The following is an 18,090-nucleotide window of genomic DNA, read 5'->3' as shown; positions in this document are numbered from 1 at the left end:
CATACTGCAGAATATTGCTGTGTAAAGCGTTAAATTAGAAATAAGCAAAACTTTTCATGCACAATTTTCTCATGTCAGATTCACATTGATAAACAAATCTGACATAACCACAGTCTCATAAGTTTGAAAATGTTATGCAGATGTTTTCATACTTCTGTGCTTCATGTAACATAATCTGCTAGTGCTAAAATATAATATCCTAGCCCAAATAATTTTGAATTGCTTGTGTCCACCCATACACAATAAATGTGTACATATATCAGCAGTAGCACTGTAACAAACGTACCACAAGGCAAAAACAATATGTTTCAAAGTGTCAGGTAAAGAATACTAATATTTATTCAGGAGTACAATAACATGTCAGGAGTTGATGTGTTATATACTTTATTCAATAACATCAACATAAGTTCATCGTCACAATACCGCCAGTAGCCTGATGTTTTGGTTAACAGGTCCTTGGCAAAGGGACGCCATTTACGCTACTGAATGGCCTGCATGTATTATATTTTGCATATTTCGCTTTGATAAATAACATACCAGTTCACATATAAATACTCCTGGACCAAAAATGTTTGATTCTAAAGAAATGGATCCATGAAGGGTATAGTTTGATTCACACACAATTGAATCAGCCCTAATCAATGCAGTTTGACCAAACACATGCTGAACAAATTTCCATCTCACCTCAGCTTCGTAACAGCATTTTTGTCTGCTAGGGCCACATATGTATTTTTTTTGTGTTTCTCGACCCTTCTAATTTTGTTGCCAACCCTGCCCAAACTTTCTCATTCCAACACCACAGACTTGAACGTAAAAGGCACCGCCTTGTCAAATAAAATGTATAGTCTGTCTAAAACAAAATGAAACACATGAAACAAAATATGATGGCCGTAGTTTGAAGTGCCCAGATCTGTAATGAGGACATGTAATATTGTAAACCAAACCATTCCTGATTTATAGTATTCATCAACAAATTATGCCCGTGTTATTTTGAACGTGATTAATGTTTATTTTCAAGTGTTTTCGTATCAGTATGGACTTACAAAACTGTTCTCCACCCACCAATGCTGTTTTGTGAGGATAAAACATACAACCAAACATTAAGTTTTTGCAGTATACAGTTGTAATGATAAAAGATATTGCCAAGGTAGATAAGTAAAGCATGATTGCAGAAGTACAGGGATACTGACATTCATGTAGGTTTCATTCAGATACTCGTTTCCCAGGGTTACATTACAATCAATATTCCACTTAGATCTGATAAGGTGAACACATTCATGAAGCAGGAAATGAAATCCAGTGTTTTCATTCAGCCAACTTGTAAGTTTGACAAGTTTGTATTTTGGAGGAAAATATGTTTCTGACTTTCAATAAGTGGTTTTATCTCATCATGTATTACCTTTAAACCAGAAATTTACAGACTGCAAATTCCTGCATTTTATAAGCATACAAACTGACAGTGGATGCGAAAAAATTATTAATAATGCATCCACAGGGATGCAGAAAAAATCCAAATACTTTTTGTAAAAATTTTGATCAAGTAATAGTAAGTTATCACTGAGTTTGCTACTAGCTGGGTTATGGTATTTTTTGCTGTTTATTTACTGTAACAATTTGATGATTATGATAAACAATACAATTACAGAAACTTATTGCAGTAATTCTTCCCAAAAGTATCAGTAATAATATTTAAGTGTGTGGGACCATCATTTCGTAGTCCAAGACCCCTGAAAATTAAGAGTTTGAGTACCGGAGACCCTCAAGTAGAGGTCTCGAGGTAGATCCCTGTTTAAAACAGTAGTTTCTCTTATAAAAAAAAACAGTGGGTAATTGTTATGATGATGTTATATGTTATCTGATGTTATATTATACGTGAATGGTGTATGTGTAAATTTCATTGTTATCCATTAATTTGCTTGACATAATCAGTGTTGCGTCTAGGCATCTAACTGCATTTGGAGGTGTCAGATGCCACGCCAAATTAAAACCATGTACACACTTTTGTATAATGAAGTGTAATCATAATAAATTCTATCACCATGAAATTATGGTTTGAGTAAGCATCAAAGGTGTAAACTGAGAGTAATACAAATTTCGGAAAGAAGTGAGGTTTAAATGAGACATAATCTTGATATCTGCAGTGAGGTAATAGTCCCAAGTGGCCGTTGGATGTCACAACTCAGTTGATACCCATATTTAAAAAGTTAATGAGTTAAATAACCCACATATGGTAATTCCTAGACACAACAGTTCATAATTAAGGATTGATGTGTAATGTTTTTCCCTGTTGAAACACTGTTATCCTCATCTTGCAGATCATTTACCTAAAGAAGACACCAGAAGAGGCATACCGGCCACTTGTTGCAGGGTCTAACCCACCATTCTTACCATTCAGGTGAGCTAGAGATTGAAATCTGCTTTAAATCTTTAAATGTCCAGTTAAGTCCAGGTTAGAATATTGGCCTACAGTAACCATGCTTGTCGTGGGGGTGAAACAGTCCACCGTGGTATTAGTAGGACCGCAGTATCAGTTTAGTATACCATAATGGAGTGAAAAAATGGTGTTTTCGTATTGGCAGTTTAAAACCTGTTTATACCTTTTCTGAAATGTCTAGAAATCAAATCATGTTGTCCTAATCTATGCATTCCTTCAGACAGCTGCCATTTTTCCTGGAAGTAAGTTTGGAGTTGTATTGAATGTTGTCTACTTTGATCTACAAGTCAGCAAGACATCAGTACCTTGGGTTCCTTTTTCAGTTATTTCAAATACAAATGTTTGTCCAGTTGTGTTTACCATCTGTAACTGTGTACATTACGTAAACATCATATGCAATAAAGATGAGTTGTGACATACCATAGGTATAAAATTCACAGTGGGTTTACCCAAATACAACCGGTAGAATACATTAGACTTTAGAATAAATGCAAGAAAACCGATCTGACCTAAGAAAATACTTTCCTAATTTCTTACAACAGACACATTTTATGAATAAGTAACAAGTAGAACATGAACACTGCATTTACTGCGGACATTAGTTGATTGAGAGGTAAATTTTATCATGTGACTTACCTCTCACATTTTCTCAGTAAATTTATCTTATAGTCTCGAAATTTGTATTTCCAAATTTGTAGATGTCTGAGATTCCATACTTTTTATGGAGTTAATGTTCAACAGATAAGCCCATTCGAATTAAGATTGAATGAGTTCAAGGTCCTATGCTGCTGTAATTACAATTCGATGTACTAAATAAGCAGTGTCATTTTTTAATCAAGTCAGTTACAAAACCATTACCTTTGGCAACAATTCCTACTAAAATAACAATTGATCATCTGTCGTCCACCTGAGTGATATCGAGGGATGTCTCAATGCATGATATTACAAAATTTACAGTCAATAACGATGATTGCGCAAAGGAACAGTAGCCGTTTGTTATTCAGGTCTTTTGTATTGTGTTAATGTATTTCATTTATTTAATGTAATTGATATAATGACAGTTATTCAAAATAACAAAGATTACGTTTACGTTCTTCAATGTTATAAAACAGTGTAAGGATTAGTATGGCGGGCGCTTGTTGTCGATTTTCTGCATTATGATCATATCTCATATACCAAACCGAAACGGACCAGACCGATGGCCTTGCACTGCAATACGTACTGGATCCGCGGAAATCCACGTTTTTTTTTACATCCCCAGGGTCATTTTTCTGAAACGTCTAAATATATATACAGTGTTAATATTGATTTTAGAAGCCATATTTAGTGTGTAAAATGCCAAAATCCCAGGAGCTTCCGGGGGGCTTTGCCCCCCTGGGCCCCCGACTAGGCTCCGCCCTGGACCTGGCTGGGGGCCGGTGGCCCGCAGACCACCCGACTACTTTTCAGCTGTAAATGAAAATTTCCATTCTCATCCCTGATCAAGGCGAGAGTGTAGCATTTCACCCCTAGCTTGTCATTAGAGACGTCTAATGGGATTTGGTGGTCAGGTTTGCTGACTTGGTTGACATGTCATCGGTTCCCAATTGTTCAGATCGATGCTCATGCTTTTGATCACTTGATTGTCTGGTCCAGACCAGATAATTTACAGACTGCTTCCATAGAGATGGAATATTGCTAAGTGCGGTGTAAAACTAAACTCACTCATTCTATGTAATTTCATCAAAGAATATCAGTTCAGTTCATACTTCTGTCTCTCTTTATTTGCAGCAAGTTGTATATAAGAATAGGATTTGGTTTAATATCATTGTAACTGAAAACAGAAACATGTAAGTAGCGTGGGTTTGGGGCAAAAATAATAAGGGTTTTACGTCAGATTGAAAAATAGAAAATTTATATTTCTGAAATTTCATGTTTACCTTTTATGATTTGACATATCCGAGAGTTTTTTTATTTGAATAATGCAAATCAGTTTTGAATTTCATACACCTACACATGGTAAGAACATGTCGAGACAAGTGATGATGAGATTTCTCAAGCTCATATGTATAGTGCACATTCTATTTTTGTAGAATTGCTGTTTTCACAATGATACATTTGTACTATTTTTCGGGTAACTCTCTCGTTATATCATGATGTTTACTCCAGACGTGGAAATACAATACTGCTTTCCCCCACTGCGTAGAAAAGTATGTTTGGCCAAGGGCCTTGCGTCAAGGACGAACCAGTGATATATTCACTGCCACTCAGCTATCAGTGCTGTACCTTGAGCTTGTACACACCACCAGTTGTTGATGAGGAAAGTAACTCACACCGTGATATAACCCCCCATCACAAACAGCTGCCTTCACCATCTGCCTCCCAGCAGTTGGCCCTTGTAGTATTTCCCAATAGTAACAAGTTGGCAGGGAGCCAAGCTTTACGGTTAGAAGTGGGTCAAGGTGGGAGTGGCGCATTCCTTGTGCACCCAGGTTGGTGATGGGTCCTGTTCCATGTTGACACACAGGCTCAGCATCTGTGACCTGATTAGAGGTATCTTAAGGCTTTATCGGAAACACTCAAGTCAGAAATGAATAAATACCTTTCTGCTTGGTTGTGGAGGAAGGCATAGTGGTTCTGCTACATTCATATCATGTTACGATGCATTGTACTTTTGTAGTCATATAATCTGCAACCTAAACAGAAATGTGCTTGTTATTAATCTAGTATCAAAATTGTAATTTAGACACTCTTGATTCCAAAATAAGATCACACTACTGGTATTGAACACTATTACAGTTTCAAAATCCCTAATGTGGAACATAAAAGGAGAGTTCAAGTGTACTTTTCTTGAATAGTTTTTTTGTGCTATATATAGCATTTACTCCACATGTGTCAAGTATTTAAAGAATTTCAAGCATGGCTGCACCACATGTTGCTGAGTAGTGTTCCTGACTTGCCTCAGTATAAGGACATGGTGTGACCCGAGAGTCATATGTGGTACATTTGATCTTGGAGAAGTCATTCAGTTACGTGGATCATGTGTAGAGTTATTTTATTATATCATTAACACAGAGTAAACATAACAGAGGTTTCGGTAAAGAATTGTTCCGTATATTGTTCTTAAGCATTGTTTTTATAACTTCCTTAACTATATACTAGGACATCATCTTACTTTATAAAGAATTGCCATTTTCACTAGAAATGATCAGAAAAAAACTCCAAAAACCCAAAATCCATTTTTAATGTCCAGAGTTGGCATTTCCCAGCCACACACAATGTGAACTGGCTCATCAGCAGGCTGTTGAATAAATTGTGCCTCCACCAAGCATGTGTATAAATGCAGCAGGTGGTGAAAAGTAGTCAGCCATGAGTTATTATCTTGTTTTCACATCTGGGTTAGGATAATGTGTATCAGGCCATAATAACAGTATCAGGCTTAATTGAAGTCATCCCCAGTGTGCCACGAGTTTAAACAATCAAGACAATCATAATAGTTTTCAGCAGATGTTTTTGAATGACACTTTTAAGTAGAGTTTGAAATGGAGTAGGAAAGTCAAGGGTGTTTTTTCACAAAAAGATAACGCATCAAAATTGAGGGCACCACAGAGTCAAGTACTGTAGAGTCTATGTGGTAGATACAGCTGAGTTCAAAGCCCAGAGTGACATTGTACAAAGCAACCGTGGTGCTTTGGCTGTATCCTCAAAAGGGGTTAAAGTACTGTTAAACGTAAACGAGTGGCTCACTTTTATTCTGTATTATACATATTCTGTATAGCTTATATGTGTCCTGTATTTTTTTTATGTGAGGTGAGACTCAAATATTCTGTTTGTCTGCTAAGATCGCTTTGTACAATGGCACCCTGGTGTAGTGTTATTCTGCAAAGTGTGTGTAGATCAGTGAGTTGGTGGTATTGTAGAAGGCAGACAACATGATCAGCAGTAGGACAACCATTGCTGCAACGACGTATACAACTAATCTGCATAAATAGCTACAGTTACAATAAATGCCACAGCTCCCCGTTACTGCTACTGCTACTGCTACTGCTACAGGTACTATTACAACTATTGAAATTGCTAGTGTACTCAGGGTACATGATTTTACATTTTCATTGTGCCGGTCAATATTCTTGTTCGTTTTGTTAATAGAAAACATAAGAAACATTGGAAAGTCAACTGGATGCGGTTACAGTGTAATGTGCAAATTTGCCTACCAGACAGAAAAAAAACCCAGGACTGGGACATTAGGCAATGGGTTATTTCCACCCCTGATCTACATGTACATGTATATGTACTGCTAGACTGTCATCAACTGTTTCAGCTACATGAAATACTACAGCTTCAGGTACTACTACAACTACATGTACAGCTAGATCTACATGTACTGCTGCAACTACAGTTACTGCAAGTACTACATCTACATGTACTGCTACAACATTTACTATTACAACATCTACATCAATATGCACTACAACTATATTTACTACAACTACATTTAGTACTACAGTAGTACAGATGTACTACGATTACAACAACTTCCAAGCACAAGGAGACATGTAAGTTACTATAGGGCCTGTCCCACAAAGTGATTGTTGCACCATGACAATCAAAGATCAATGTTACAGCATGATTATCGCTTGTTTGAATGGACCCAGTGCCCCACAGGTCAGTCAGCGCTTGGCACAGTAGGCAGTTGAAGCCAACCTCAGCATTCCCAAATGTGGTTTGTAATAGGTATCAATGTTTAATTGCATTGTTGGACAGTAAAGAGAATTCAGACTCCACTGTGTTTCAGTTTAATGAAAAGAGAGGGGCTCTTATCGTGACTCTCATGTTGTCAGGTGAAGACTTACAAACAGATTACCAGGTACAGATGAATCTGAAGAAGGAACAAAATCAGGGAACCTCCCAGTCATGAATAAAACATATATTCACCTCATAGTGTATTCATTCTAGACCTATTATTCTGGACAAAATAGGTTAAGGATATTGGTATTTTTATGATTAATAATTTAACAATGAGTGAGTGAATGGATCATTATTCAACATTCTAACTTTTGCATATATCCTTAGCTATGTTTGTCCAGTATATATATTATATAATACCTATGTTAAATATTATATTTCATTGTGCCTCAGATATTTCCTGACAGAAGATGGCAAATTTACGTTATTGGTATTTTTCAAACAATAATAATGCCTAAGTAGCCACTAAAACATTTCCTAATATTTTCTGAAATGAATACATTTTGATTATCACAGACATATATACAGTAGGTTTGGGAATGGAGACATTTCAGTCATTGAATTGGGATTATAGATCTAAGTAAGATCGGGTAAAGTTTGTGTCACGCTAGTTTGTAATTGTATATGTTACCATTATACTGATAAGCCTCCCACTGTATTGATCCTCATTAGTAGAGAGTTCAGTCAGTACATAACACGCTGATTATAATCAACTGTTGACAGCTGAGTCAAGTGTGACGCTACCACAATATATCTTAGGCAGTTGGTAATCCGAACCTGCTTACATACTTTTGACGGATTGATCCATGTCTTTCCATAGCAACTACTGAGCTTTTGGTGGTTCAGAGGTATTTGCCATCTTAATTCTCTTGCTCAGTTCCCATATTCTTCTTCTTTATTTTTGTTTTTCAACAATTTGCTTTAAGATACTATGAATTCATCAAAATGTATAAAAAAGCATAAAATGACGTAGATGAACAGATTTGAATGTCACTGATTAAACTAATAACATAGAAAATGTTTCTGTATTTTTTCAATAGCATTTTTATCCCCCTGGCATGTAATGCGGGGGGATATAGTCGGCACCTTGTCTGTCTGTCCGTCTGTCTGAAATCATTTTGTTTCCGGAGCATCAGAAACCGTTCAATATTTTTAGACCAAACATGATAGGTACAATAATCTGAACCTATAGTTGTGCCTTTTGCTATTTACACAGTTTTGGCATTTTTATTTTTTTTGTTTATCCATTTTAGAAAATTTTTGGAACATTTTGGTGTTAGTCTAATGGTGGGGTGGGCTTCGTTTCCGGGGCAGAACTAAAAAAATGTTCAATATTTTTCTGCTCAACTTGGTAGATATGTGTGGCAGACCCCAAAGTGGTGCCTTTTGCTATTTACAGGTATTTGTGATTTATTATTTTCTCAGTTTCCATGGAAACGTTTCGGACTTAGTCTCAAAACGGAGGGATGGGCTTCGTTTCCGGAGCATAACTCAAAACCCATTCAATATTTTTCTGCCAAACTTGATAGATATATGTGGCAGACCCCAAAGTAGTGCCTTTTGGTATTTACAGGTTTTTGTGATTTATTATTTTTCTTGGTTCCATGGTTGCGGGCTTCGTTTCCGGAGCACAACTCGAAAACCATTTCATATCTTTCTAAAGATCTTGACAGATCATGAGACAGATCTTGAAATGGTGACTTTTTCTGATTACAGATATATGGCATTTATATTTTTCATGAATTCCATGGAAACAATTCAGGCATGGTCTAAAAACACAATAAGTAACTGTCAGATGATTTGTCCTTTCAAATATTTAGGGGCTGGGGGGACATGCCATCTTCTGATGACACTTGTTTTTAAATATTTCGTACCATTCCTATGATGTGTGAACATGCATTTGACTGTATTGTGGGCTAGTGGTCTTTTGTTGAATAAACTGTGTTTCTGTTTGTCAATTCATATGTATCTCATCCCTGTCAAAGAACTTACATCTTTGATGCAAAGATTGGGATTATATTTCCAACACTAGAGAATTGCACATGTTGTTGGCAATTCATTTCCATGCAGACTGCTAAGCCTGAACTAAGCATTTAGACCTTAAATCTTAATCAGAAGCTTTACCAGGTTAGTAAAGCATTCATGCTGCCTGTTGCAAGATCTGTAGTTTGAAGAAGGGCTGAAGTTACAAGTAGGGCTGCAACAATTCAGCCAGACCTTGGTTTGATTTGATTTTCGATAATGGACCCTCAATTCGACCATTTTCAATCTGATTCTTCATACAAGTAAAAACATCATATTTCATTTAATTCTCAGTCATTATTTTAGCGTGACATCCATCGTCAACTTGGCGATGTGTACTAACAACAATTAGATAGTTAACCAGTGTCAACCAAATGCGTTTCACCTTATTCCAGTGTTCAGACTACTACGTGTTTTGGAGTCAAAATTAACTTCTGGCTGTGTGGAGATAATTTAAATTGTATTCAAATATTGAATTGAAATAGTGATAAAGGTTATCAAAAGTCGTAACTAAGATGTCAAATTTGATTTCTGATGAACCGAACTGGATCGTTGTAGCCCTATTTGCAAGACACCTTCTTTGCTATGACTTAGCAAGGTTTGTACCAAGTAATGATAACAGTTATTTTTTTTTTTTTGTTGTAGGGATGCGTCCTTCGGAGCTTGTACCTACAACCTTACCCTCCTTGACTGTCTTCATGGGCTGAGCAAGGTAAACATCTGCTCAATTACTGGTTGCACAGAATGAACATCAAACTCTTGATTTGAACAAATGAGATCACTTAAGAGTGAATGTTACAGTACAGTTGTTTATCTTTATATCCTTGCAAACAGAACTATTAATGTCAGCCAGTCTATGTTGTTTGTGAGGTAAAATGATTTTTTTTAGCTTATGTTGAATATTTTGTAATATTTGTTTTTAGATGGTTAGTTCTGTTTTAGGCAGCAGTAATGTGTCTACAGATTGTACATGGATAGAGGTCTACCTAGATGTTTTCTTGTAGTTTCTGGTTTGCTGTATCGAGTTGTCTCAAAGAATTTCTTACTCTATTGTCACTTAGGGTCAGAATAAACAAGCAGAGTAAAGTTACAAGTTGTAATTTTGTTGTGTGTCAAAAGTATACTGTCATGATTATTCTTCTCTTTAAAGGTTTGAACGGTTTATCAGTTTAAGTCAGTCTAAGTCAGTCTGATCTGAAGATTGCTGCAGTTTCGTTTGTTGGATTTTCACAGTTATTTTCATAGTTTATATTTTCGTTTATATTTTTTCAGGCTCTAGCTAATGGTTTTTTCAACTTTGACACATTTGATGTGGATGAGTATGAACACTATGAGGTGAGTAATTGATGATGCTGTTTCTGTCGTTTTTGTTTTTAATTTTTAGGGGAAAACAGAAAAGTTGGTGGAATATTTATCTTCTTGCCACCATAGGTACCACCTGACCGCCATTGTACAAGAACTGCTTGTGTATTTCATTTATGTGGATACTTTAGCATGTTTGATTATGTCTCATCCTTTCTAGATGATTCCTACAGAGTTTTATAAGAGACATTTAGATTTGGGAATGTTCATTCATTTCAGTGTTTGCCAAGGAAGTTGGAAGTATATTATGTCAAAAATATCCTCCCATTTTGCTGACAAGTGTGTTTGTCAGTTGATAGAGACTTCGTATTTCCTCCATGATGATTCACCTGCCGTCAGTGCTGGGATGACTGTGTGGAGTAGTGGCCCCTCTTACAATGTTAGTGTTGACCGTTTCTTTCAGAAAGTAGAAAATGGTGACTTCAACTGGATCTTGCCAGGAAAGTACCTGGCATTCTGTGGACCTCACCCCAAGTCTAAAATAGAAAATGGTAGGCTGTGTATGAAGGAAGCACCATGTGAATGTCTTAACGAACAGTACACGGTTTCACTACAATTGACAGCTTGTCTGAAACATCACACTCGTCGAAAAGCTTTTCAGAATGCAACAAATGTATGAACAGAATTGAACTGTTGCAATCATCCTTTTTCTTGTTCATGAAGGTGGCAACATTTTTTGGTAAAGTTTTGACCAAGTGTTTGTGTTCTTCAGACAGTTGAATGATGTAATGAAATCTGTCCCTTGGTTGTGGTTTATGTTAGCGAGCTATGTCTATGGCTCTGGTACGTCCTCAAATATTCAGCAAATTCACACAGTCACTGTCCCAGTTGGATATCTCACTGTCAATTCTGTGACTAAGGTTTGAATATTTATACAAAATGGGGTACAAAATGTCGATTCCAACAAAATAATATGGCTAAAACAAGCTCCAATTTCTGTGAATAACCAACCTGTAGTACACCACCACCATTATCCTGTATTTTAGCAACCATGACAGTGTAAATGTCTTTAGATTTTCAACATTAGTCTGCACTGTCAACTATGCATAATCAGTCATGTGGATGATAGTCTGTCAGTACCCATTTAGAAAACCTCAGTTCTTTTCAATGATTCATATTCAACTATATACAAATACATACATAAGGAGGTGGGTTGGATTATTACTGATAACTAATAACGATAATTGGTTTCAAATTCTCCATGTACCATTTGACCTGGCTTTATGAGACATTGGCATGAACTCATAAATTTAATCAATTTAAGCTCACAAGGTGCATTACGTTTCCTGGTCAGTAGCATGGCAACACTTTCATGAGGAACATTTATCTAGGTTATTGCAAAATTACTTAGAATTTGAAACGGAGTAAAAAAAACATTTTCGATGAGTAAGACATTGTGTATAGTAAGCTGGATGAAATTCATGCTGTCCTAACACACTGAATTATGACATAACCGTTTGCTTCTGAAAAACATGGATTGACCTGAAGTCACAGAGAGCTGGGATGTCATGGGACAGGGAGCCATGCGCTTTGCAAAACAAGACTTTGTTGCATGTGCACTAACGAAGGTCTTCAGACCTATGCACCTTGAGATGTTATGCATGTTTTACTAACTGAGACGTAGATGGGGTCCGACATAGCTCGTGTTCTTGCGTGATCCCATCCCTGTTGGGCCATTGCGTCCAGCCACACACTAATCCTTGTCTTGTCTCACTCTCCATTCCCCCATCCAGCGGGTAGAAAACGGCGACCTTAACTGGATCGTTCCTGGCAAGTTCCTTGCGTTTAGTGGGCCGCATCCAAAGAGTCGTCTAGACTATGGTATGGTTGACAGCAAGTAGATGATAACACTAGTTTTCGTAGTAATTTATAATTTTGGAATTTTTTTTTTTTGTCATTTTTTGTTCAGCATGTTTCATGTTTCCATCATTGAAATGTACTGTTTGTGATTTGTTGGAGTAATGTGCAAGGCATGTGGAACAAGGCAGCACATATATTTATCCACAAAGATTTATTGTCACGTTGACAAGAAAGCATGTTCATATATCTACAGTAATGGTTTAGATAATCCTAGAAGAGTTACTACCCTTTGGCTTCTGTTTCGTCACTTGGGATAATAATCACTCTGTGATTTGTCAGGATAAACGTCTTCGAATTGATTCAAACTGATTGATTTTGAAATTCATTCAGTAACGTTGCTCACAATAGATCTAAGACAGTATTCACTCACTCACCCATTAATCATATTATAGTGTGAAGTCACATACTATATTATTAACTTTTACTAATGATATGGAACAAGCATCTATTTGATGATGGCCATACCCTCTCAACATGCTTAGGTAAAACTGAAGCTGATGGACAAAATGTCACCTTTGTTTCTCTTTATTTCTCAAACAGAAAAATGGTTTCAATTGCATGTAGGGGAAATGTCATTAAGCTTTCTGCATCAGGGGAGGAGTAAAGTCATGATCCAGTCATCATCTCATGCAACATATAAAACAAAAGTAACCCTTGTCTTCGTCAGGATGACAGGTATTTGTAGCCAACATGTACGCATATGTGTCACAATTCAGTGCAGGTCTGGAGTTAAGAGTTCTGGAAGATAGTGAGCATACATATTTGTAGTCAGTAGTAGGGTAGCAGGACATAGGATTCATGAAGAATGTAACTGAACAGTGGACGGGGGATACTTTTCTCAAAACCATCCTTTTCTTTTGCTTCATCCACTTTCTTTGTCCATGAATGCCATGCTTATGCTGTCTCTCAGATTAATGAAGAACTGAAGCAAGTGCACCTCTCATGCATGTCTTGTGTTGCTCACATCCTTCATGTTTTGCATGTTAGTTGTCATTGATCTCTTAAGTTGCATATCGTTCTTCAGACAAATACCACATTTAATTCTGTTATATTCTCATCTGCCAGTCAGTGGTGCTGTTTTTCTGTGTAGATTGTGAGTTATAGCATGAAGCATTGTTATGAGTGTTAATCCATATGTGAAAATAGCTAATGTGTTACAGTTGCAAATTGTTATGGGATTGACAGGAGTTGTTTGGGAGCTGATCAACATCAAGAACCAACCTGTTCTTTCATATTATTACAGTTCCTATGAGATGACAGGTCAACTATGGTAATACGGAATAATATCTTGAGAAGTACATCAGGTTATAGGATTCAGGAACAGCAAAAATACTTTAATTAACAATGAAAGCAAAACATTTTCTGCAAAAATAATCATTAAAAAACATGATTTCTAATACTCGTTAGTTCCTGAGACAAGACACCATATTTTGATTGTTTCCAGGCTATCCTCTCCATGCACCTGAGGCATACTTCCCCTACTTTCGGAAACACAACGTGACAACAATAGTTCGGCTCAACAAGAAGATCTATGATGCAAGACGCTTCACAGATGCTGGGTTTGACCACTATGATCTCTTCTTCATTGATGGCAGCGTTCCAAGTGACAGCATCGTAAGGCAGTTCCTGGAGTTGTCTGAGCACACTGATGGAGCTATCGCAGTACATTGCAAAGGTAGTTAACGTGTTGGGATGTGATATGTATAGGACGCTATAAAGCTTAAGCACTTGTCAGGCTTTTGTCATTAATTGTTTATAGTCTGTGTTTACAATATATATACTGCACCACTCACTATGCCACACAGCACACCATGCTACACAACTCCTCAAGCAAGTCCAGGCCTCTGCACACATAACATACACCACACCGCGCCACATGACACCACATGTTACACACACACGACACAACACGACACGGCACCACACTACATGTTACATACACCACGCCACACCACACCACGCCACACCACACCACACCACACCACACCACACCACACCACACCATGCTACACAATACAACACCACCCCACAAGGTTCACATCACACTTTACCATGCCACACCACACATCACAGACCATGCCACAACACACAACACAGCACAACACAACACACATCTTGCCACACCTGGCACCCTACTACACCACACACCATTCCACTCCATTCACCACACCATGCCACCTCATGCCATGCCACAGCACACATCACACCATGTCATGCCACCCTATGCCACTCCCAGCACACACCACGTCATGCCATGCAATGCCTCACTACCCCACGTAACAGCACACATCACACCATGCTACACCATTCTACACCATTCTACAAGCTATACCATACCACACCACTAAACAGACCATGCCTTAAACCATGTCACAGCACACGTCACCAGAAACCACAAAACAACAGATATACTAAACATACTTCCCATAAGATGTTCATGACAACATTTAACATGTTCACAAGTACTTCATAACCTCCACTCATGGCAAAATTGTTTAATGACCGACAAATCAAAATGAAAGTATGTGCAGTATCTCTTTCACAATCTGAAATGTTGTGTTACTAAGTCTGAAAAGACTGGGATGGGACTAGTAGTGTTGCTGGCAGCCCCCATTATTGGCACTGTGTGATGTTTCAGCTGGGCTTGGGAGGACAGGCTCGTTGATATGCTGCTATATGATGAAGCACTACAAGTTCACAGCAGCAGAGGCCATTGCTTGGAACAGGATATGTAGGCCTGGGTCCGTCATCGGGCCACAGCAAAACTTCCTAGAAGAGTGAGTCATTAGTTGCAACAACCAGTTTTCTGACTTAGAATTTACATCAAGTTTTAGTCTTCATAGCTTGTGAGAGATTTTTTAACCAGATAGATGTTAATACAATAGTCATGACTTTTCCACTGCATTGGGTCAGCTATATCTGTATGCAGGAATGCATTTTTAATAGCAAGTTGTGTTGTATAGTTGTGCCACAAAACTAGGAAATTAATTTTTCATACTTACAGGAAACAAGCTTGGTTGTGGATGCAAGGAGATCTGTTCCGAGCCAAACAGAAAGAAAGAAGTCGTGAGCGGTATGGGGGCGTGTCAAAGATCCTCACTGGTGTGGATGACATGTGTATACAGGATGCCCTGGACTCTGACAAATACAGCTATGGCAAATACAATGATGAGGACAATGTAAGATACATTATTATGTCTTAATGTATCAATACATATGACGCAGGGCATTGTAGCCATGGCCCAGTATTCATACTCATTATTTACAGGTCATTTAGATACAGGTTTATAGCTGATGGCTAATGGGTCAAATAAACAAACCAATCCAAGTGTACAATGCACTTTTAGTTGTTTTTTTTATATACCTGCCATCATTGATAAAGGGTTAGAAATATATCTTTCTTTGTAAATGGCCTTCAGTGATATGTGCTCATGTATATTATTGAAACATCCTCCGAATGTAAGGTATGTTTTTGTCACTAGATATACTCGGGGCCTGTGACAAGGAGTAGTGCCATCGAGACCCAAGGAGACAAGTTGAACCAGTTGAAGATGCAGAGGAGGCATCCTCGGTCTGCCACCACTGGAGCTCTAGGGTGGGTACACCGTCAGTCTAGACCAACGCACACAAGTATTGTATGATTACAAGACTCAGTTGTCAGGGATGTGGTACACCGTCAGACTAGACCCAGACAGACAAGTATTGTATGATTACAAGGGTCAGTTGTCAGGGATGTGGTACATCGTCAGACTAGACCCAGACAGACAAGTATTGTATGATTACAAGGGTCAGTTGTCAGGGATGTGGTACACCGTCAGTCTAGACCAACGCACACAAGTATTGTATGATTACAAGGCTCAGTTGTCAGGGATGTGGTACACTGTCAGTCTAGACCAACGCACACAAGTATTGTATGATTACAAGGCTCAGTTGTCAGGGATGTGGTACACTGTCAGTCTAGACCAACGCACACAAGTATTGTATGATTACAAGGCTCAGTTGTCAGGGATGTGGTACACTGTCAGTCTAGACCAACGCACACAAGTATTGTATGATTACAAGGGTCAGTTGTCAGGGATGTGGTACACCATCAGTGTAGACCCAGGCAGACAAGAATTGTCAGTTGTCAGGGATGTGGTACACCGTCAGTCTAGACCAACGCACACAAGTATTGTACGATTACAAGGCTCAGTTGTCAGGGATGTGGTACACCGTCAGTCTAGACCAACGCACACAAGTATTGTATGATTACAAGGCTCAGTTGTCAGGGATGTGGTACACTGTCAGTCTAGACCAACGCACACAAGTATTGTATGATTACAAGGCTCAGTTGTCAGGGATGTGGTACACCGTCAGACTAGACCCAGGCAGACAAGTATTGTCAGTTGTCAGGGATGTGGTACACCATCAGTGTAGACCCAGGCAGACAAGAATTGTCAGTTGTCAGGGATGTGGTACACCGTCAGTCTAGACCAACGCACACAAGTATTGTATGATTACAAGGCTCAGTTGTCAGGGATGTGGTACACTGTCAGTCTAGACCAACGCACACAAGTATTGTATGATTACAAGGCTCAGTTGTCAGGGATGTGGTACACCGTCAGACTAGACCCAGACAGACAAGTATTGTCAGTTGTCAGGGATGTGGTACACCATCAGTGTAGACCCAGGCAGACAAGAATTGTCAGTTGTCAGGGATGTGGTACACCATCAGTGTAGACCCAGGCAGACAAGAATTGTCAGTTGTCAGGGATGTGGTACACCGTCAGTCTAGACCAACGCACACAAGTATTGTATGATTACAAGGCTCAGTTGTCAGGGATGTGGTACACTGTCAGTCTAGACCAACGCACACAAGTATTGTATGATTACAAGGCTCAGTTGTCAGGGATGTGGTACACCGTCAGACTAGACCCAGACAGACAAGTATTGTCAGTTGTCAGGGATGTGGTACACCATCAGTGTAGACCCAGGCAGACAAGAATTGTCAGTTGTCAGGGATGTGGTACACCGTCAGTCTAGACCAACGCACACAAGTATTGTATGATTACAAGGCTCAGTTGTCAGGGATGTGGTACACCGTCAGTCTAGACCAACGCACACAAGTATTGTATGATTACAAGGCTCAGTTGTCAGGGATGTGGTACACCATCAGTGTAGACCCAGGCAGACAAGAATTGTCAGTTGTCAGGGATGTGGTACATCGTCAACCTAGACCCCAGCAGACAAGTATTGTAAGATCACAATTCTCCAGATCCAGGCTACATTTGATTTTCAGTAACCTGTGCTTGTTATAAGAGACGACTAACAGGATTGTGTGGTCAGGGTTGCTGACATGGTCTTCTTATCCCAGTTGTTTCAATTCATCCTGAGGCTGTTGATTATTGGATTGTCTGTTCCAGACTTGAGTATTTACAGACTGCTACTATATGGCTGGAGTATGTTGTAAAGTTTGGTATAAAACTACACTCACTCACTAAGAAACCTTTTGTTATACAGATCTGATTAATTTTTCAAGTAAGCTATTTCAACTTTTCTCTCCCATTATCACCAAGTCATGCTACTGCAATATACCTGACTTTCAATATATATATATATGCATATGTATGTATAGGTGCTTCATTGAATGACTGGACTGTGTGCTCTGAGTGCAGTGAACTTGCATGTGAACTGTGTCCTAGAAATCT

The 18,090-nt window shown here is 38.4% G+C and overlaps 1 protein-coding gene across 8 annotated transcripts in view; it reads left to right on the top strand.

Moving 5' to 3' along the window:
- LOC137290360 (dual specificity protein phosphatase CDC14AB-like) overlaps positions 1-18,090 on the top strand; it is a 36,675-nt gene that overhangs the window by 9,505 nt on the left and 9,080 nt on the right. For 5 of the 8 annotated variants that reach the window (XM_067821237.1, XM_067821239.1, XM_067821243.1 and 2 more), the window contains exons 5-12: positions 2,316-2,395; positions 9,827-9,893; positions 10,454-10,516; positions 10,947-11,034; positions 13,848-14,078; positions 15,042-15,180; positions 15,408-15,582; positions 15,886-15,998. In XM_067821237.1, the coding sequence (XP_067677338.1) occupies positions 2,316-2,395; positions 9,827-9,893; positions 10,454-10,516; positions 10,947-11,034; positions 13,848-14,078; positions 15,042-15,180; positions 15,408-15,582; positions 15,886-15,998 (956 nt within the window). Of the gene's footprint in view, positions 1-2,315; positions 2,396-9,826; positions 9,894-10,453; positions 10,517-10,946; positions 11,035-12,276; positions 12,365-13,847; positions 14,079-15,041; positions 15,181-15,407; positions 15,583-15,885; positions 15,999-18,090 lie in introns of all 8 variants that reach the window. The other 3 variants (XM_067821244.1, XM_067821240.1, XM_067821238.1) reach the window with 1 other exon arrangement.

This window comes from Haliotis asinina, chromosome 7 (assembly GCF_037392515.1).
Source record: "Haliotis asinina isolate JCU_RB_2024 chromosome 7, JCU_Hal_asi_v2, whole genome shotgun sequence".
NCBI lineage: Eukaryota > Metazoa > Mollusca > Gastropoda > Lepetellida > Haliotidae > Haliotis > Haliotis asinina.
Note: the sequence above shows the minus strand (reverse complement) of the source record. Positions and strands in the feature narration are given on the sequence as shown.